This window comes from Lagenorhynchus albirostris, chromosome 2 (genome assembly GCF_949774975.1).
Source record: "Lagenorhynchus albirostris chromosome 2, mLagAlb1.1, whole genome shotgun sequence".
In the NCBI taxonomy this organism is placed as follows: Eukaryota; Metazoa; Chordata; class Mammalia; order Artiodactyla; family Delphinidae; genus Lagenorhynchus; species Lagenorhynchus albirostris.
In genome coordinates this window covers 5,230,439-5,252,370 of record NC_083096.1, presented here as the reverse complement: position 1 = coordinate 5,252,370, position 21,932 = coordinate 5,230,439, and the positions used below count along the sequence as shown (strand labels likewise).

Below are 21,932 nucleotides of genomic sequence, written 5' to 3'. Positions count from 1 at the left end.
AATAGAGTTACCATATGATCCAGAAATCTCACTCCTGGGCATATATCCAGAAAAGACAAAAACTAATTCAAAAAGTTTCATGCACACCAATGTTCACAGCAGCACTATTTACAATAGCCAAGACCTGGAAGCAACCTAAATGTCCACTGACAGATGAATGGATAAAGAAGATGTGGTATATATATATATATATATATACACACACAATGAAATATTACCCACTCATAAAAATAATGAAATATTGACATTTGCAGCAACATGGATGGACCTAGAGATTATCATAACAAGTGAAGTAAGCCAAAGACTAATATTATTCTCATTTATATGTGGAATCTAAAAAAATACAAATGAACTTATTTACAAACACGAACAGACTCACAGATATAACAAATCTATCATGGAAAAGAATCTAAAAAAAAAATATATATATATATATATATCTGAATAACTTTGCTGCACACTTGAAACTAATGCAATATTATATATCAACTATAGTTCAATAAAAAGATAAAATAAAAAAATAGAAATTTTAACACAACCTGTCCAAAGAGAAAAGTGACAATAAAAAATGAAATACAAGGATACATTTTGGCTTAAATCTTACCTATATTCCTACTTATACTAAAATTCTTTTACATCATTATTTAGAATATAAATTTCCACACTACAGAGGCAGAACAGCATCATAGGTAGGGGCACAGACCCTGGATCCAGCCACCTGGAAATGAATCCCAATTCTTTAAATTGCAGGCTATGTGACCTTGGACAAGTAACCTTTCTAAGCCTCAAATCTTTCTCATCTGAAAAAATAATAATGGAATAATAGATTTACCTCAGAGGACTGTTGTAATAATACATAAATACACATAAAACATTTATAGCTGTGTCAACCCATTATAAGCTATCAATTAATGTTGGCCATTATTATTAACCTGTAATCAAGTTGTGAATGTGCACATCTACTAGCTTAAAATAGAAATCTCAATTAAGGATACCTCTGAGTGAAAGGCAACAAAAATAAGAAAAAAATACTATCAATATGAAGAGTAATTTTCAATGAAAAGCTTAGCTTTGCTTTGTCCTAAAAAAAAAAAGTATAAATTTTTCTTCAGGCTAAAGCTAACATGAAAGTACAGCATTTCATCCATATACTTTTAAAAAATATATAAATCATAAATATATCATGGAGATTAGATAAAACCCAAAATATTCAAAGGCCACTAAGGACAAAAGATAATCATAATTATTCATCTACTTAGTAAATACATTCATCAATTTATTACATGTATCTAAATATGATTATATTTAATAAACACAGTATATTATCTAAAAGTTAACTGCACTGCACTTACATAAGCATATTGAGGAAAGGGAACCAAGGTATTTTTTTTAAGGTGGGGGGAAGGATGACAATCATAAGCAAAGTAAAACAAAAGTATGATAAAAATCCAGTAGGTATTTAGGTACTGACCATATGATGATGATCTATGCATCTTTTACATGCATGTAGTCAGGAAACTCAGCCAATGTTTGGGCACCTACTAAATTAGCTGTGTGATCTTAATCAAGCCAGTAATTTAACCTCTGTCTACCTGCGTTATTAACACTTCATGGGGCTGTGAGAAGTAAACAAATTAACACTTAAAACATCCTAGCACATAGTAAGCATTAGTAACTATTAGTCATCATCATCATCATCATTATTATTATTATTAGGATTACTGGCCACAGGACGGGCACATAGATATATCTCAAGTATAAATATGCATACACCTGGTTTATGAATATGTTATAACAGATCAAACTGGAGTTTCAGCTCTCTGAAAATACTGTAAGAACTTGACTTTGTCCCCTGGCCATTGCTAAAAACGCCTAGTATCTCCTCAGTTCTCCCTCTGCCACTGCCGGGGCATGACCGCATTGATACATGTATACACACCGGAGCACCACCGGTTCCCCTGCTGTGGTCAAGGGATCAGAGCTAATATGGGGCTTGCCTGGGGGAGAGGCGTGCTTGTGTGTCCCAAGGCGAAATCTTTCCACAGACATCACAAATAACAGGTAGGTTCTCAAAAACAAGAGTTGAGCTACATTATGGCTTAGATCAGTGTTTCACAAACTAAAAATCATTAGTGTCAATAAAATCAATTCTGTGGGTTATGATGATTAGCACTGGGGGGAAAAAAGGAACAGAACAAAGCAGAAAATATCAGAGTGCATTCACTCTAGATTCAAACAATTATTTTGCTTCAGTGCATGTATGAGCACATATATATATATATACATATATATGTATATAGCATAATAATATATGTATTTCTGATCTTGAACCATCCCCCCCAAAAAAGTTGGAAAAGCACTGATTTTTATTACTTTTTGCAGGGTATAACCAGACCAATACTGCTATAACATAATTTCTTTGGGGCAATGTTTTCTGAGTTGATTTTAATCTTTTTCTATTATAATATGGCATGCTTGTATTGGATTCCTTAATATGTTACACATCTACTGGATATGAGAAAAGGTACAGAATCCAAACATCAGTATGTACTAATAACCCACAATTCTAATTTGGCAAAGGTAGGGGTCATTTTATGGAATTAAAAAAAATGTTTTCCTTGATTGTGAAAGTGTTCACATTTTTCATAAACTTGCTTTTTAAATTATGGAAATGAATCAAGAGTACACAGTATGAGTTTAAGTGACTAAGTTACAAGTGATTTTTGGAACAGGACCATTCTTACCTGGAGGTTGACTTTGCCTGCTTAGCACTGACTCTCAGGACTGAAGGCTAACTTATCAACCCCCTACCACTCAAGTCTCTTGATTTTTTACACCCAAGTGAACAGGAAGAGCAACTTAATAAAAATCTTAAATTATAAGAAAAGTCTTAACCAAAACTTTTATTTTCTATGAAAATGCCTTTGCTGGAAAGATCAATTAGTAGAATTTTCCATTTATTTGTAGTCAAGAAATTCTTGCTTGCAAATAAAAATTAAGTTATATGTAGTTGAGTATTAAAGCCATCAAGTGGCAGTTAAATTAAAAATCAAAACCACTTTTGATTGTTAAACTTCCATTTGCCTACAGACCAGTAGACTTAACAGGATTTAACCAAAACACAAAAAGAAACAAATAAAATCATTTAAAAATAAATTCAGCAAAGTCCAAAGAGACCAATGAAAATACATAAATTTGAATAATTCATTATAACATTTAGAACCTCTAAAGTAAAAACACATTTTTGTTATGTTATTAATTCAAATTTAATGCACAGAGGCATTGCAGGACCTGTTATCTGCATGGATTTGAATTTCTGACCAACAGAAGAGACACAACTTCTGAGGGAACGCTGAACTCCAAAGTCAGATAAATGTCCAAAGAAATCCCATGCTTAAATCAATTGGTAGGGATGTGTGGGGGTTCTCCTCAGCATAAACACAATCTACACATATATCTGTTTCTTTTCTTATGGGGTGGGGGGAATTCAATAATAATGTATAAATCAAATGTTCACTTCAAAGTTATCAAATAAAAAAAAACCCCTCAGTATTCTTTCACAGAACACTAAACTATGCCCCACCATTCTTAATCACCAACAGAAAACAAATAATATTAAGAAATTTCATCCACAGCATTTTTCTGACTGAATCCCAGTATGAATTATGTCCCAAATCAGGACACACAAAATAAAGATATTTTCACATAACAAAACCTGACCCTGTGCTTCACTCCATATGGGTCATGCAAAATTATTATCAGATTTCGTATGGAGGTTTTACAAAGAGAAACATCACCAAATTAGCTCATTATATCTCATAGGCCAAATCTTAAATTAACCTTGAATTTATTCATTTGGCATACCCTAAAGAATATTTAACTAAAATATTTAACATTAAAGTAGAGAAATATGCTACTGTCATTACTCTTTTCTATTCAGAACCAAGCAGAATCTGTCAGGATGGTCTACACAGTCACTTTTTTTTTTTTAAGTTTTTAAACATTTTCTACCTCTAGAAAAGATTAAATTTAATCTAAGGAAAGATTTTAGTTCCCAGTAGGAACGACAAAAAAGATAAATTATCCAAATTTTTTCTCTCACCCCCATCTGTCATCTTCTCACCATTTTTGCCTTTTCACCAGCTAGGTTTTCGGTACAAGGGGAAAGGTCAAAGGACTCTTATTTTGCATGAGAATAGGCTGAGAGGAGGACAGCTGGGAGCCTAAGGAAAAAATACAACTGGATCAGTCTGAGCAACTATTAAGCACGTCAAAAAAGATAAAAGATCCAAAGTGCTGGAATCAAATTACTAAACTACATACTGTGGAGCTAATGGTTCCAGCAGAAGGTCTCAGAGCTTATTAATTCTCTCTCCTAAACCCACTCTGAGACAGCAAGTTAAAGACTTCTTACAAGTCCAAAGTCAGAGTCAACCTTTCACCTTAGTTCAATTAAACAAGAGCTTACTGAAAACTTATTATCTGAAATAACCTGGGGTATCATGAAGGATACTAACCAAAAGTAACGTACAAAACCTTCACGCTCACAATCTAATGATATAGGGAAATAACAATCAAAATTCTAGGTGGAATCCTATGAAAGGATTAAAATCCTATGAAAGAAATGTGGGTGATATGAGGATTACTGGAAAGTAGCCCTTGAACTGTTTTATTTTAAGAATAAAGAGGACTTCTGATAGGGATGATAAAGGAGGACATTTAAGAAACACAGGTCTTCTTCATCTGCATATTCTTTTCACTCTATCCATCACCAGTCCACTGAAGCCTATATTCAGGGCACCTCTGATCTACTCCTGTCCCACATCCCGTTCCCAATGCTGCTCATCTGCCTGGTCCAAGCCTGCAACACCTCCAACTTCCTTCTCATCACTGAAGCCAGAGTACCTTTCTAAAACTCCTATGGCCGTCATTTCCTTTGTCAAAGTTTTCTCAACTTTCTATCACTTATTGGATAAAAACTCCTCTGTACTGCATACAAACCATTCAAAACTTGACCTCTGCTTACTTGCCAATCCTCACCTCTTGTCATTTTCATTATGCCTCCTTGCCCACCCCGAAATCACCCTGCCCTTAGCAATTTCCAGAAACAGCTACCTCCATGTCTTTGCAGCTGTGGTCCTTCTGCCTTGTAAGTTCCTCCCTATTCTTTAGGTCTGAGCTCAAATGCTACCTGTTCTGTGAAATCTTTCCTAACTCCTATAAGCCTCTGTATTTGTCCTGATAAGATGATCTTATTGTAATATAATTGTATCTGTGCATGTACTCATTAACCTCTAAGATTCTTAAGGGCAGAGAATATATCATTTCATATTTATTTGGCATAGTAGAGACACTCAAAAACTGCATTAATGATCAATAAGAGAAGCTAGCATTCCCTACACACCTAAATTTCACACGATATTTTAAGTGATTCACAAGGACTATCCCATTTAATCCTCAGAGTAACCCCCATGAGAAGGTACCATTAGCATCATCCCACTCTATCTGTGAGGAAACAAAAGTACACACACAGGTTAAGCAACTCACATAAGACCTGGATTCAAAAATGCAGGCAGTCTGACATCACCACAGCTCGTACTTTGTAACCAATATGATAAAATCACAATCTCAATCTCTTGCTTGCTCTCTTTCTCTGTAGTGGGGAAAAGCCAGCAAGCCCCAATGAAGCTAAGCAAGAGAGGGGCTCAATAAGAGGGGTATAATGTAAAATACATCCAGGAAGGAGGCTGGAAATAAGCTGACAATGTGCCTTACTGATTCCCACAATTATCTGATTATCTGAACTGAATTTGGTTAAAAAAGCTGCAAAACCCCTTCCTCTTAGTACATTAGGACCTTGACCTTGAGCACTCTTTCCCCAAATAGTGTGCACAGAACTCTACTTTCCTGGGAGTTTCCAAGGAAAACCCCAAAAGTGTCTAGTGGTAAAATTATTTGAGGAAATGCCAGGTTAAGTAAAATGAACGGGTTTCTTTACTAAAGAATTTGAGAGCATTAATACAGATAGATGAGTATAGTTATCCCCGTCTTACCTGAACACAGAACCCCTTGCTCATAACATATCTCACGGGCCTAGTTAGTGTTCGATAGGACAGTTTGAGGCCTACAATGCCATTTGCAAACTGACCCCTGCCCACACACCTCAAGTCAAATTAGGTCAAATTAAGGTGTAATACAGGAAGCATGTGCTAAGAATACAAAGTCTAAAAAAGAAACTCAACTGGAAAGATGAAATGTTCTCAGGTATCTCAATCCAAAAATGTTGTTCTCGTCTCTATACCCCTCACAGCATCTGTTCACAGCTCTTCAAGAGCATTTACCAACCTGAGTTTAACACGCTATTTGTATCCGCACACTTTTCCAACTGACCTACTCAAAAAAAGTTGTTTTATTCATTTGTATAGAAACTTAAACACAGTAAAAATAACAATAAATAATTATTAAATTGGATTGTCAAAAGCATTCTGATTTAGAAAAAAATATTCAAAGGCATAAGAAAAAGCAAAAAGAGGTTACCACTGCTATGCCATAGTTGATACTATGGAATATTTTGAGAGCAAATAATTACCAATGCCTATGTAAATGCAAATGTAACCAATTTCCACCTATGCCAATAACAAGTAACTCAACACTCCAAGACACATTGGGATATATTAAACTGTATAAGTAATTTTACAAGGTCAAATTACACTTATCTCTTCTTTTTATCATTCTATGCAGTCGAATATATTTCTCAATTTTATAACTTTGATTTATATGTAAATAGCTGAACTGCTGCAATTTAAAATTTCACATTAGAAAGTCCATATAAGACACCTCCAAAAATTATTTTACTAGCAAATATTAGATCTCTTGAAAGTAAATATTCACTGATAAAATTTTAACTTAAGGTTAGAGACATTTCCTATATAGGCTTTTTTAATAAAGAAAAAGTTGATATATTCATTATTATAATAACCCAAGAATACTATTAGGATACTTCCTGAAGTCTCTGTCTACAGAATGAAATTACATTTAGCACAGTTTTATTCCTAACTATGTATTAGAATAATCTGAAACATCCCAATTCTAAACAGTACTGGATACTGGAAAAGTGACTGTATTTATGACTCACATTATTACCATGCTCAAGGGGAAATAGTATACAAATTATTAAATTACATCTAACATAACCTAACTCAATTTTCTATAATGACTCAAAAATATCAGTTACCTATGAAATTAAATTAGCATATAAATCAAAGCTCTACATTCGTAATTATTGATACTCTGGAATTTTTCACACTAAATACAGGAACTAATGATCTGTCACGTACTGCCGCGACATGAGGAAGAGAAAATAAAGGGTAATATAAATACTTAATTCCTGAATCACAACAAACCCATAATAACAGGATAAAATATGTATCAAAAATCAAATATCCTCCCTACTTAAGTTTTCTTTTTAAAAGTTACTTTCAAAGTTTAGTTTCCAACTATCACCTTTAAAATACCCATGAAAAGTAAGTTATGAGAGACAGGAAACAAGCTTTCTTTTCTTACCTATGCGGTCAAATGTCTTATCGCATTTGGGACACTGCAATATTTTTTTGTTACTGTTCTGAATGACTACAGGGGTTAATCCCTCATGAATGCTTCCGACAGAATCACCAGCCTCAGCCTCCTCTTCTGCATCATTGGGATCCTTTTCACTGTGCTCTTCAATGTCAGAGTATTCATCTGACATTTCCTCCTCTAGCTCATCCTCTTCAGCATTACATTCACTGCCGGGATCCTCAGAATCATTTCTATCTGACTTTTCCTTATCAAAACTGTCTTGATTCAAATTGTCTGACCCATCACCACTTTCTTGTTCATCATCACTAGTGTCATCAAACTTAACAGGGCACTTCCGATTCCGTTTTGATCTCCTTGTGGAAAAACTTCTCTCCAGCATTTTTAACCCATGCTTTTTCCCTAATAAAAGGGATCTATGGGTTTTCGCCAAATGATTCTCTAAAGACTTCTTATAACAAAAATGTCTACTACAGAATTTACACTGATGATTACTCGACAGTCTTCCAGTTAACTCACTTAGTGTTTCTTCTGGTGACGATTTTTCAGTTAGCTCAGACTGAAAAGTGGCAACATTTTCGTTATTTAGCAGCTTAACTGCATCTATAATATCCAGGAATTTTGCAGCCTCTAAAACAAGTGGGATTTCATATTTGTACACAAAAAATTCTGATGTGTAAAGAAATTCAAGCAAATGCTGAAAAACGGAGTGAGTTACGTGATCCAGGGTGACAACATCCGTGCTTGGATTTTTGCTCAAACACGCATGAAAATAACTACTGCCAACAGCAACGACGACTTTGTGCGCGCTAAATTCTTTTCCTTCTACTATGATAAGTAAGTCACAGAAAGATGGCTGCTTCTGCCTATCATCATTTAAATACTTCAGCAAGTTCTTATTGTACTGCAAAGAACTCAGAAGTTTTCTCTGATCCGGAGAGGGAGGAAGTTCCTGGTAACAGCGAAGAGCTTCGGGAGCTGGTCTTTCCGTGGAATGAGTGTAGGTTACTTGCTCACACTCCACTGCAACATTTCCTTCCGAAGAATCTTTACGGTAGCCTAGATGGATCTTCTCGTCAAGATGTGAAGTAACCTTTCTCCTTTTCTTCATTGCAGTACAACGGTATCAGAACAAGAAACTTCATAAGTGTCTTGAGGGATTTATAAAGGAAAACTAGATTGTCTTGGATCACAGCTTCTGGAGGGGCGTGCCCGAGGGTTGCATGGTCTGCGAAAAGAGTTATGAACCATGAAAAATAACTGCATGGCCAAGCGATCCTAAATCATTCGCGGCATTGTAAACAAATCCTTCCTAAACGAAAACTAAATTATGATAAAGTCACCGCTTCCACTCATTCGTGGCTGAGATTTTAGGGCGGAGAACAAGGAGGGCCGGGTTAGAAAACACAGCCAACAAAAGAATTTTAAAGGAGGCAGAGCACACCTTGCAGGCCCGATTCCCGAACCGGGTAGGGGAAAGTGGGGCAGAAGGGGAGGCTCCGCGGAGCGCGCCGTGGGTGCAGGTCGAGGCGGCCACCTTCGCGGTGCAGGGGCGCCGGGACAGTGACAACCAGGCCGTCGCGGCCGCGGAACCCACGTCCCCCATTAATACGCTTCCCAGGGGCGGCTAGGCGCACCTCCTCGGGGCCGGCGAGCGTCCAAATGCTGGAGGCGCCCGGCGGGACGGCCCCGGGAGGCGCGGAGAGGAGAGCGGGTCACCCGGGGGACGGCCGCCGGAGCAGAGCCTCCTCAGGCCCCGCCGGGTGGAGATCGCGCCGCCGAGGGCGCCCCCGCCGCCCGCCAACCCGCTCCCCGCGCAGACGCCCCGCGCGTCCATTACCGGGAACCCAGGGCTACCCGTTGGCTCCCGGCCGCTGAGCTCCACTCCGGGCGCGCTCGCTCTGGCGCCGACCCACTTCCGGGTTCAGCCCCCGGCCCCGCCCGCCCTTCCCCTCTTGACGCCCTGCCGCCGCCGCCGCAGCCACCGAGCACGTCAACCGCGCGCGCAGCCTCTCGGCCGCCAGACACCCCAGCGCGCGACCCTGCGCCGGCAATGCGCATGTGCGCGCACCCTCCCTACGCATGCTCCGTGAGGCCCCCCGCCACCCTCGCGGCGACCCCAGCGACTTCAGGAGTCCGTTAGTCCGGGTTTTCGCGGCAGTCCGGTGGCCGCTGTGACTGAGCCAGTCGGGGCCTCGCCGGCAGCTAGGCGGGGACCGGCGGAGGGGAAGATGAGGCGGAGTTTCGTAGGGGTGGGCGGAGGCAGCATGCCGCGAGCGGACCGCGTCCTCATGGCTTGTGGCCGGTTGCGGCAGCCCCTCAGCGGAGGGCGAAGCCGTCTCCACAAACGCTGCCCTGCGTCTGAAGAACCCAGCCGGACGCAGCTAACGCAGTTGCACCTAGAATTCATTTTTAACTTTTTATTGTCCACAGAAAACACTGAAAAATGTACATACAAGTATACAGCTGGCAGGACAGGAAAGAAAGCCGAAACAAAAAGAAAAGAAAAAGGTCCACAAGGATAACTTTTGGAGCCAAGATTGTGCGTTTCTAACACAGTCGCAGGTGGTGCTAGTATTGCTGCTCTGAGGACCACATGTTTAGTAGCGAGGTCCTAGGCTTGTGACTTTACAGACACGAGGAAAATAAGGCAGAGGCTGAAGCCAAATAGGATGGGTGACCAGGTTGGTGAACCCATGTCCGAGTCCCCTGTGGATGGAAGAGTTACAGAAAAGTTATCGCTGACACTTGTTAACGGTAAGGCAAACTTTATTCAGGGCGTCTACTACAGTGGGGTTTTGTACTAGGTCAGAGAGATTGGGCGCAATTCCAGACAAGGGAAGGTGGGAATTTGTAGCCCAGGAGCCGGCTGGGCGTGGCTGGCATGTCCGTGAACAGAAAACGGCTAAGAGAAAACAAGAGGGGTAAGGGGGGCGGAGTGGGGGCCGGATTCTGGCTAAACTGACCTGACAAGGGTTCTTGCGGGAGGCAGGTGGGATGATCAGACAGGGCTCGAGGAGGAGGAGGAGGAACCAGATGTCAGATATTAAGGGTGGGAGATTCTGGCTAAACTGACTTAGCAGGAACCTTGCTAAAACTGGGGAATGCATAGACAAATAACAGAAGTTCAAAAGTCAGAGGAGCCTAATTGAGAAGGGAGTTTAGGGCCACCTGATTAAAGTTTGGTGAAGGAGAGAATCTTTGTTAGACCTAATCCAATCAGTTGAACGTCTTTACCGAGGAAGCTATTGGCCTCGAGAGCATAGAAACTCAGCCTGATTCCCTGAAGTATTTGGACTCAAGGCTGGAACAGCAATTCTTACCCGAGTTTCCAGCCTGCAGTCCTGCCCTATGGATTTTAGACTTATAAGCCCTCAGAATCAATCATGCAAGCCAGTTCCTTAGAATATCTGTCTATCCTCTATCTATCTATCCAGATAGATAGAACCAAACAAATGTTGGTTCTGTTTCTCTGGAGAACCCTCGCTAATACACCAGCAATGAACAGGAAGAAAATAAAATTGAAAAAATCATGCCTTTATGTTTTCCTCGATCGTATAGCACCAACATCCATGTCCCTAAGGTGTCAGAGGTCTTTGTCAGAGGAAGTAGCAGTGGGGCGGGGGGGCCGAAAAGGAAAGCGCAGGGGCAGAAAGCCAAGACAGAAAGGAAATCTACACTCTTCAGAATCTCTTTCCTGTGTCTTCCTTTTGCTGATCTGTCATGGTCTTAATTCAGCATCCTTTAGCAGGCTGTTTCACAAATTTATTTCTGAAAATGAAAATGTTTTTCTTCATTTATTTGTTGAATATCCATTAAACAACCACTCTGTACCAGGCATGTAACATTTTAAATAAACTTAGTCATAAAAGATGTTACTTGATGGCATCAGAGGTATAAAATACCTGGGAATGAATCTAATGAGTTATGTTCAAGACCTCTACACACAATTCTCTACAACAGGGCTGACAAAATTTTCTGTAAAGGACCAGATATGAAATATTTTAGGTTTGTGAGCTACGGGTAGTATCTTTTCCATTTTATTCTTCATTTTTATGACAACCCTTTAAGATGTAAAAATTATTCTTATCTCATGGACCATACAAAAAACAAGCCATGAGCTGATTTTGGCCTGTGGGCCATTGTTTTCTGAGAACTCCCCCTAAAACCCAACTCAGGGAAATTAAAGAAAACATTGAAGAAATATGTCATATTCATAGATTGGAAGAATCAATATTGTAAAGATGTCAGTTGTCCTCAAATTGATCTGTAGATTTAAAGACATCAATGTATTGGACTTAATCAGTATTAAAAACTTCTGTTTTTCAAAACCAATTAGGAAAATCAAAAGGCAAGCCAAAGATTAGGAGAAGATATTTGAGAAACATATGCCCCCAAAATAAAACGGACTCTTGCAACTAATGAGAAGGAAAAAAATATGTAAAATGAGCAAAATATTAGAACAGACATTTCATGAAAGAAGTACATGAAAGATCTTATCTTTAAATTGCATCTTAAAGGAGATGCTAATTAAAACCACACTGAGATACATCCCTGAGCATAAGTAAACTTATAAAGACTGACAGTGTCAAGTGTTGATAAAGATGCAGATCAACTGGGAATCTCATTCACTTCTTTTTTTTTTTAATTTTTATTTATTTATTTATTATTGGCTGCTTTGGGTCTTCGTTGCTGCACGCGGGCTTTCTCTAGTTGCGGCGAGCGGGGGCTACTCTTCGTTGCGGTGTGCCAGCTTCTCATTGCGGTGGCTTCTCTTATTGTGGAGCATGGACTCTAGGTGCTCAAGCTCCAGTAATTGTGGCACACGGGCTTCAGGAGTTGTGGCATGCAGGCTCAGTAGTTGTGGCTCGCAGGCTGTAGAGCGCAGGCTCAGTAGGTGTGGTGCACGGGCTTAGTTGCTCCGCGGCATGTGAGATCTTCCCGGACCAGGGATCGAACCTGTGTCCCCTGCATTGGTAGGCGGATTCTTAACCATCACGCCACCAGGGAAGTCCCTCATTCACTTCTTATTGGAATACAAGCACTTTAGAAAATAGTTGAGCAATTTCATAAAATTACACATATACAAGCTAGCCATTCCATTTTTTTAAAAATAAATTATTTATTTATTTTTGGCTGTGTTGGGTCTTCGTTGCTGTGCGCGGCTTTCGCTAGTTGCGGCGAGCGGGGGCTACTCTTTGTTGTGGTGCGTGGGCTTCTTATTGCATTGGCTTGTTGCAGAGCACGGGCTCTAGGCATGTGGGCTTCAGTAGTTGTGGCATGCGGGCTCGGTAGCTGTGGCTCGTGGACTCTAGAGCGCAGGCTCAGTAGCTGTGGCGCTCAGGCTTAGTTGCTCCGTGGCATGTGGGATCTTCCCGGACAAGAGCACAAACCCGTGTCCCCTGCATTGGCAGGCAGATTCTTAACCACTGCACCACCAGGGAAGCCGTAGCCATTCCATCATTATTCAAGAGAAACCAAAGCATTATATCCACACAGTCTTATATACAAAATTTTATAGCAGCTTTCCTTGTGATAGCCCAAAATTGGGATCAACCTAAATGTCCAACAACAGGTGAATGGAAAAACAAATATATAGAATACTATTACTTAACAATAAGAAGGAACAAACTAATGCCAAAGGCAACAACATAGATGAGTCTCAAAATAACTTGAATAAAAAACAAAATGAGTATATTCTACATGATTCCATTTATCAAATGTCTAGAAACTGCAGATTAAAATGACAGTTTGTTGCTTAGTCACAATGGGTGGCATCAGAGTTTGTGATAAATTAAAAAAGGGCACAAGAAAATTTTAATTATTTTGATTGTAGTGATGGTTTCACTAGTGTATACATATATCATAACTGATCAAATTATTTACTTGAAATGCATGCAGAATATTGCATGACAGTCAATCTTAAAGTCATAAAAAAAAGAATGTCACATAGACACTTGAACAGGGACATACAATGAAACAATAGAAAAATCGAAATTCCAGAGCTTCAAATTCACAGGTTAATTTACTATATAAAAAGGTAAAATTTCAAGTCTGTGACATAAAGATAGAATATCCAATAAATGAAGATAGATAAAGAGGTGGCATCAGAAATAAAAGTAAGTTGTATATAACCTCAGTGAATCAAGATAAATCCCAAATGGATCAAAAATTTAAATGTAAAAACTGAAAGCATAAAAGAACTATAACAAAACACAAACTTCTAAATAACAGTAAAATGGTGAAGGTCTCTCTCACCACGAATCAAAATTCAGAAGCAATTAGGGAAACAAATTGTTAAATCAACCATATAAACTTAAAAATTTTTTTGCATGGAGGAATTCCAGTATCAGCAATGGTGAATTAAGTAGCTGGAACCAATTCTGCTGTGAACAGCTAGGACAAAATGTTTTTTTAACAAAAGCTACTGTTTTGGATGCATGGCATAGCTACCAGGGTTATGTGTGAGGAATTGTGAGGGCCTGGTCTGCAAGAAAAAGAGGCTCAAAGAGGTGATCTGGCTTTGGGAGGCGGGGGCTTCTCCCTAAAGGCAGTTACTGACTGGAAAGAAGCAACTGAGAGGCTGATAAAATGATTAGATCCTTGACAGACTCATGAGGCAGGGAGACAAACATTGAAATTTAAGGACCCAGAGAAAGGAAGGGCCCTAATAAACACCCTGTGTTTTCAGCTGGGACTCTGAAAGGCCTAATCTATGAGTAAGAATGTACTAGAAATAGACCACCCATCACAGCGCTGAAGCCCTTACATTTTTACTCCTTTGAGAAAGACAATCAGGAATTGCTTCTTCTCTTAGTCTCTCTGCCTGCCAGGAGCAAAACCAAATGCTGTCTTGATTAAGGTGATGTCATCCAGACTCTTAACTTGTTAATTTTTAATATAAAATAGCCAGCATTGAATCAAACACCCACACACACAGAGGATATTTCCAAAGAAGTAAAAGACAGACAAAACAGATCCAGAGGAGATCAAGAAAATGAAGTTATTGGACCAATACAACAACAAATAAACTATGAGTAATATGTTCAAGGAATTGACAGAATATTGAAAATGGAAATGAAATAGAAATTCTAGAACAGGAAAATATGATAGGTGAAATTAAAAAGAATGGATGTGTGTAAACTAAGATTAGAAAGAGCTGAAGAGAAACTATTGAACTAAAAGATAAATCAGAAGAAATATCCAAAATAAAACACAGAAAGCAGGTATGGGTAATACAGAAAAGAAGAAAAAGAAATATGTAGAACACATAAAACACCAAGCACAAATCTTAATAGAACCGCAGCAGCAGGAGAGGAGAATGACAATGAGGAAGAGGCAGTATTTTAAAAGACAATAGCTGAGAATTTCCTATCGATGAGAGACATCAAGCCAGAGATTCAAGAAATACTAGGAACTCCAAAAGCAGGATGAGTTCAAAGAAAAGTAAAATTGGGCATGTCATAGTAAAACTGCTGAAAATTGGAGATAGGAAAAAATTTTTAAAAGCATGCATAGGGAAAAAAAGTATTGGCATTAGAGGAGCAAAATTAGACCAAGAGCTGACTACCCAATGGAAGCCTAGGAGGCCAAAAGACATCTTAATGATATCTTAATGACACTCAAAAAAGATAACTGCTGAGCTAGAACAAATCCTTCAAATGAGAGCAAGATAAAAAGTAGTTGAAATAAGCCAATCTTGAGAGAATTCACTAACTACAGACTCAGAGTTCCAGAAATACCAAATGGAGACTTTTAGGCAAAGGGAAAAATCACAGATGGAAGCAGTGTAGTGAAGGAAAGAGTAAAGAATAACATGAATAAATGCAAATTGACTGTGAAAATAATAATAAAATGACTGTGGGATTAACAAAATAATAACATAAAACACAAGATATATTGAATTAAGAATTTCTAAGGTCCTGTGCTGTCCAGCATGTGTTAAAAGTTCTAATTTATATATAACTTTATTAACTCAAGGATGTTTGTTACAACCTCTGGAGTAACTACTAAAATCAAAATTAAACAAATGTTTAATAAATAGGCTCATAGAGGTGGGGAAATTGAACACTGAAGAATCAAGATGAAGAAAAGAAAGTAGAGAAAAAGAAACAGCATTTGAAACAAATAGAAAAATATAATAAGATGGTAGATTTAAAACCAAATGTAATAATTAATTACTTAACTGTAAATTGACCAAACTATTCCATTAAAAGGACAGTTATTGATAGACTGAATGAAAAAAAAGACAAAAACTTGCTACTACAGACTTGATTACTACAAAAACTTGATTATTACAGACAAAACAAAGTTAAAAGGACATGTTTGGAAAATGATACACTATGCAAATACTAACCAAAGGTAGGTTGATGTATGTATATTAATATCAGACAAAGTAGACTTTAACATAAATGAGTTATTTGAGATAGGACATATCATAATAATATAATTTGCAATCCATGCAGAAGATATAACAATTTCAAACATGTATGCCTGTACTAAATTATCTACATATTTTATAATATATACTTATGAATTTCTATCTATCCATGTGTATACATATTATGTACTATTTTATTTACTTATATAAAAAGATAAGTATACTATTGCATAATATTTTATATACTAATTATATATATAACATTATTATATATACATATTAGTACAAAAAAAGATAACTTGAAAACCCAAATGTTTGGAAATTCATTAATACATGGGTAGCCCATAGGTAAATAGCCCAAAGAAAAAGAAAATAATCTCAATAAAATTTAGAAAATATTTTGAACTGAATAATAATAAAAATATATCAAAACAAATGTGACAGCTAAAATCATGTTTAGAGGGCAATTTTAACTTTAAATGCTCACACTAGAAGAAAAAGTGAACATCCTTGACCTATGCATTCATTTTAAGAAATCAGCACACACACACACACACACACACACACACACACACACACACACACACACACACACACACACACACACACACCCCAAATTCCAAAGAGGTTATAAGGCTGGAAACAACAAAGAACAGATATCAATGAAATGGAAACAGTCACTTAAAAGAGAGGGTCAACAGTATCAAAGTTTTCTTTTGTTGTAAAAAAAAAAAACAATTTATAATTGATAAGGAACTCTTACCTTCCTGTGTGCCATTTATTAAGTTATTGTCTTAACTTCAAGTCCACCCTTCAAAATTCTGCATTGTGATGCTGGGCTGGAATTCAGTTTTGCAGGCTGGCTACTTGTTAGTTTCTGCAAGGAACAATAGAGATTTTTAAAAAGTAAGAAAAACATGGTTGCAAAGTGACATTCAAGCTCTCCATCTTGTAACAGTACCAAAAGGAAAGGACACTATCAGGAAAGTGAAAAGACAACCTGAAAATGGGAGAAAGTATTTGCATATAATAAATTTGATGAGGTTCTAGTATCCAGAATATATTTTAAAATCTTATGAGTAAAAAAAAATAAAACAAAATAACCCAGTTTTTAAAATGGACATTGGATTTGAATAGACATTTCTCCCGAGAAGATATATGAAGGCCAATAAATACATGAAAAGTTGCTCAACATCATAGTCAGTATAGAAATGCAAATCAAAACCACAAGTACATACCTACCACTTCACACCAACTAGGATGGTCATAATTAAAAAGATAACAAGCATTGGCAAGGCTGTGGAAGTTGGAATCCTCATACACTGCTGGTGGAAACATAAAATGGGGCACCCACTTTGGAAAATATTTTGTCAGTTTCTCAAAAAGTTAAGCACACGGGTTACCATATGACCCAGCAGTTCCACTTCTAGGTATATACCCAAGAGAACTGAAAACATATGTTCACACAAAAACTTGTAAACAGATGTTTATGGCAGTGTTATTCATTTTAACCAAAAGGTGGAAAAAACCCAAATGTCCATCAGCTGATGAACAAATAAACAAAATCTGATATATTCATACAATTTAATATTATTCTGCCATGAAAGGGATTAAAGTACTGATACATACTACAACATGGATGAATCTTGAAAAACTGTGCTAAGTGAAAGATGTGAAATATAAATGACCACATATTGTGTGATTCCAGTTATATAAAATGGATAGCAAAATTCACAAAGACATAAAGTAGATCAGTAGTTGTAAGGGTCTATAGAAAAAGGGAGTAGGGGAATGAGTGCTGACGGGTACAGGTTTCTTTTGGGGTAATGAAACTGTTCTAAAATTAGATTGTGGTAATAGTTGTACAACTTTGTGGATACACTAAAAACCACTGAATTGTATGCTTTAAAAGGGTAAACTTTGGGACTTCCCTGGTGGTGCAGTGGTTAAGAATCTGCCTGCTGATGCAGGGGACACGGGTTCGAGCCCTAGTCTGGGAAGATCCCACATGCCGCGGAGCAACTAAGCCTGTGCACCACAACTACTGAGCCTGTGCTCTAGAGCCCGCGAGCCACAACTACTGAGCCCGCGTGCCCTAGAGCCCGTGCTCCACAACAAGAGAAGCCACAACTAGAGAAAGCCCGCACGCAGCAACAGAGACCAAAGCAGCCAAAAGTAAAATTAAATTAAAAAAAAACCTAAAAAACAAAATTAAACAAAGGGTAGACTTTATATTATATGAATTATATATATATATATATATATGTAGTGACTGCCCCATTATGTGTACCCAACAGCAATGTATGAGGATTGTGAATTCCAGTTTCTCCACATCCTTGCCTTATTGTCTTGTCTTTTTTTTAATCACAGCCATCTTAATGGAAGTGAAGTGGTGGCTCAATGTAGTTTTTTTTTTTTTAACATCTTTATTGGAGTATAATTGCTTTACAACGGTGTGTTAGTTTCTGCTTTATAACAAAGTGAATCAGCTATACATATACATATATCCCCATATCGCTTCCTTCTTGCGTCTCTCTCCCTCCCACCCTCCCTATCCCATTCCTCTAGGTGGTCACAAAGCACTGAGCTGATCACTCAATAAAAATGATATATTCATTTTTGTAACTGTAATAGCATAGAAGATGCTTACATAATAATTTTTATGTGTAAAAGAGTACTTTTTGTTCATATGGTATGGTCACATGTATAAAAAAGTTATACTGAGTAAAGATTGGAAAACGTTGCACCAAAATATTAATAGGAAGTCTCTCTAGGTTGTGGGGTGACATAAGATTTTCTTTTCTTCAATTTTTAAAAAAAAATTTCAACTTTTCTATTATAAACATGTATTTTTATAATGAGAAAAAAATATATATTTTTAAAGTACCATAAAGAAAAGATGTCAGGGGCTTCCCTGGTGGCGCAGTGGTTGAGAGTCCGCCTGCCGATGCAGGGGACACGGGTTTGTGCCCCGGTCCGGGAAGATCCCACGTGCCGCGGAGTGGCTAGGCCCGTGAGCCGTGGCCGCTGAGCCTGCGCGTCCGGAGCGGAGCCTGTGCTCCGCAACGGGAGAGACTACAACAGTGAGAGGCCCGCGTACCGCAAAAAAAAAAAAAAGTGGAGTAAATAAAGAACTTTGAAGAAGTAGAAATTAAACCTAAAACCAGCAACATTAAAACATTGAATTAGGTTGAGGAAGGTATTCAAGAAGGGTGAGAACAAATCTTAACTTGACAGCTCAATGCCTAGGCTGGTTCCAGAAGGGTTTCTGATAAGAGACAAGACCAAAGGAGCAGAGGGGAAACAGAGGGAGTCAGAATTTGACCCTGGTCTGTCAGAGCTTCAGGTAACAAAGATAAAAATTGTGTTTGCTTTCTTTCGTGAGAAAGCTTTAAGTTGATTTGTCAAGTACAGCAGATGTTTGTTTGGCAAAGTGGCAGCATGGAGAGAAAATTGTATTTCTTAGTATGACCATCTGCAAGGAAGAGGTTTGGAAATCCTCTAATGAGCGTGCTAGGATAGAAGGCACTCAAGTTGGATTATCAGGCTTTCATTTTGCCTGGTGTGTATGGTGTGTAAGGCAAGGCTAGAGAAGAATTGGGAAAATAGAGGGGATTTTTGAGGTCAGATTGAGCGGAGAGAGGAAAGCAAAGAAGGGAGGAATTTCAAGGAGAGATGACAGCTAAGAAAAGAACCTCAGTTTTAGGTGGTACCTGCTCCTGATTTTGATAGTGTGCTGTTGATTCATGAGAAGCAGAAAAAGATTGAGCAAGGGTTCAGTAACCATAGGATTAGCATAGAATATTGTGGAATGAGTTCAGTTTTGGAGTCAAACTGATCTGTGTTCAAAACATACCTCTTACATCCTGTTGGTGGCAGCTTGTATGCTTCTCAGACTATAGTGAAAAACATAGAGACGTGCTTAGCCTTTCAGTTCTTTCTGAAAAATAATAATTTGACAAGCAGTAATTCATATTTTTCCAATTGAAAAAATCATATACATTTTGAAGAAGAATGAAACACTTGCCTGATGATGTGGTATAATATATCTAAACTATTTCTACATGAAATAGAGTAAAGGATATTCTTTTAGAAAATATTCAATTTATGCCTGTGCATGTCCAATTTTATCTTTTACTTTTTAATTTTTTCATTTAAAGTTCTTTTACTTTCCCAGCATTTAATGGCCTGTTTACACAGTAGATTCTGAAACTCAGAGCAACTCTCTGGAGACCCAGAGGAAATGAATAGTGGTAGATATACATTAGTGCAGGTTATAAAACATAATTACATTAAAATTTTTAGGTGAAAGCACATTTTAATGCATTAAACCTGCATTGCAGAAGCATACTAAGTTTTTATGGATAAATTTTTTTCCCACTGGAGGGTGCAATTCATCAGTGTATCAAGATTTCTACAGTTCCTTTAATGAATATACTTTATAAATAATATCAAAGAGCTGATTATTTCCAAGACACTAATGTAGAATGCTGAGTAGATTTTATAAAACTTTAAATAGAATTTCACTAATAGGAATCTGGGCTTTATTCTACAATATACTTGTGATTTAATTAGGATCAAATGATTTTTAAGCCAAGCGTATTATTTTATTCTCTCTTTTGGATACTATGTATGACTTTCTTGGTTATTAATACTGCAAAAATGTATGCTAAAAATTCATAATAAAGAGAAATACAGTCCTAGTTATTATGAAGTTTTTGCAGTTGTTTTCTTTAGCAGTCTATGTATTTAATTAAAATTCTCTGTGAAATATAGATTATTAGACTCTACACACAGTAATAATGTGTGGTCTAAAATTAAACGTAAATTTATTAAGCATAAAACTAATATATACATTTAATTGAATTTTTTGTTTTCATTATATATCTTTATGTAGTATGAAGGCTTTTAGATAATGTGTGCCTTCAGTATAACACTAATAAAATATAAATTTTAATAACAGCCAATATTTATTGAACACCAACCAACTGGGTCTCAGCAGAGTTCTGTACTGATTAACTTTACATTTTTAACTTATTTAATTCTCACAACAACCTCAACAAATAAGTAACATTTTCCTCACTTCACAGATGAGGAATCTCAGGTGTCACGTGACTTACCCAAGTGCATACAGTTGGTATGAACTGCCGCTCAACCTGGGTGACCTGACTTCATGGCCCAGACTTAATCACTGTTTAATAGCTATGTTAGACGTGTTGGTGCCAACCCCTGCTACCCAAACAGTAATGTGTTGATTTTTATTTTAGACACCTGAAGACAGGCACTTTGCATTGTGGTTAATGTCTCAAAGATCTCCATCAAATATTGTGGCTTTTGCTTGCCTGGAACTGATAGAACTGCTTTAATTATGACTTAGATGAATGGTGGCTCAGACTTTTTTTAAATCGTCTGCCCCAGCAGCTCTCCTCTCCTTCCCTACCCATAGCAGAACACCAAGACTGCCACTCAGAGGAAAAGACTGCATTGTCCCATCTCATGCCGTCTCAGAGATGCACAGTTACATAACCAAGTGGGCAGTGAAATGTTAAGTGTAAGTGTTGGGCGGGACTTCCAGGAAGTCTCCTTAAGAAATAAGGTCTGTGGCCTGTGACATTACTCCAACTTACCCTCTCCCACTGCCCACAGTGCCGGCATGAAGAGCAGCTGGGGCTCAAGCAGCCAGGATGACAGAACACGAGAGGGAAGGAACGTCTATCTCCTGTAAGCCTCTATTTTGAGTTTTTCTGATATAGGCAGCTCTTTAATCATATTAACAGTTAAGGAGTTTTCTAAGGTTTAAAAACCCATGTTGTCTATCTTTTGATCCTCAGTCAACACCAGACTACAGCCTTTCTCAACAGATGTGACCCTACCATGAGGCCACCAAATATCCTTTCTATATTAATTTTGAATATGTTATTGGGCTAGTGATATGTGTTTGCTTAATTCTACAACATCATTTCTTTAAAGATCATTT

At 37.8% G+C, this 21,932-nt stretch overlaps 2 protein-coding genes across 2 annotated transcripts in view; one reads left to right on the top strand and one right to left on the bottom strand.

Moving 5' to 3' along the window:
- The window catches only part of ZBTB41 (zinc finger and BTB domain containing 41), a 46,259-nt gene extending 36,761 nt beyond the window's left edge, over positions 1 to 9,498 (bottom strand). The window contains exons 1-2 of the mRNA XM_060126934.1: positions 9,416 to 9,498; positions 7,564 to 8,803 (exon numbers count right to left, since the gene is read on the bottom strand). Of these exons, the coding sequence (XP_059982917.1) occupies positions 7,564 to 8,686 (1,123 nt within the window). The 5' untranslated portion in view covers positions 8,687 to 8,803; positions 9,416 to 9,498. The remainder of the gene's footprint in view (positions 1 to 7,563; positions 8,804 to 9,415) is intronic.
- Positions 9,499 to 9,633: 135 nt separating this feature from the next.
- The window catches only part of CRB1 (crumbs cell polarity complex component 1), a 267,118-nt gene continuing 254,819 nt past the window's right edge, over positions 9,634 to 21,932 (top strand). The window contains exon 1 of the mRNA XM_060126919.1: positions 9,634 to 10,332. Within this exon, the coding sequence (XP_059982902.1) occupies positions 10,248 to 10,332 (85 nt within the window). The 5' untranslated portion in view covers positions 9,634 to 10,247. The remainder of the gene's footprint in view (positions 10,333 to 21,932) is intronic.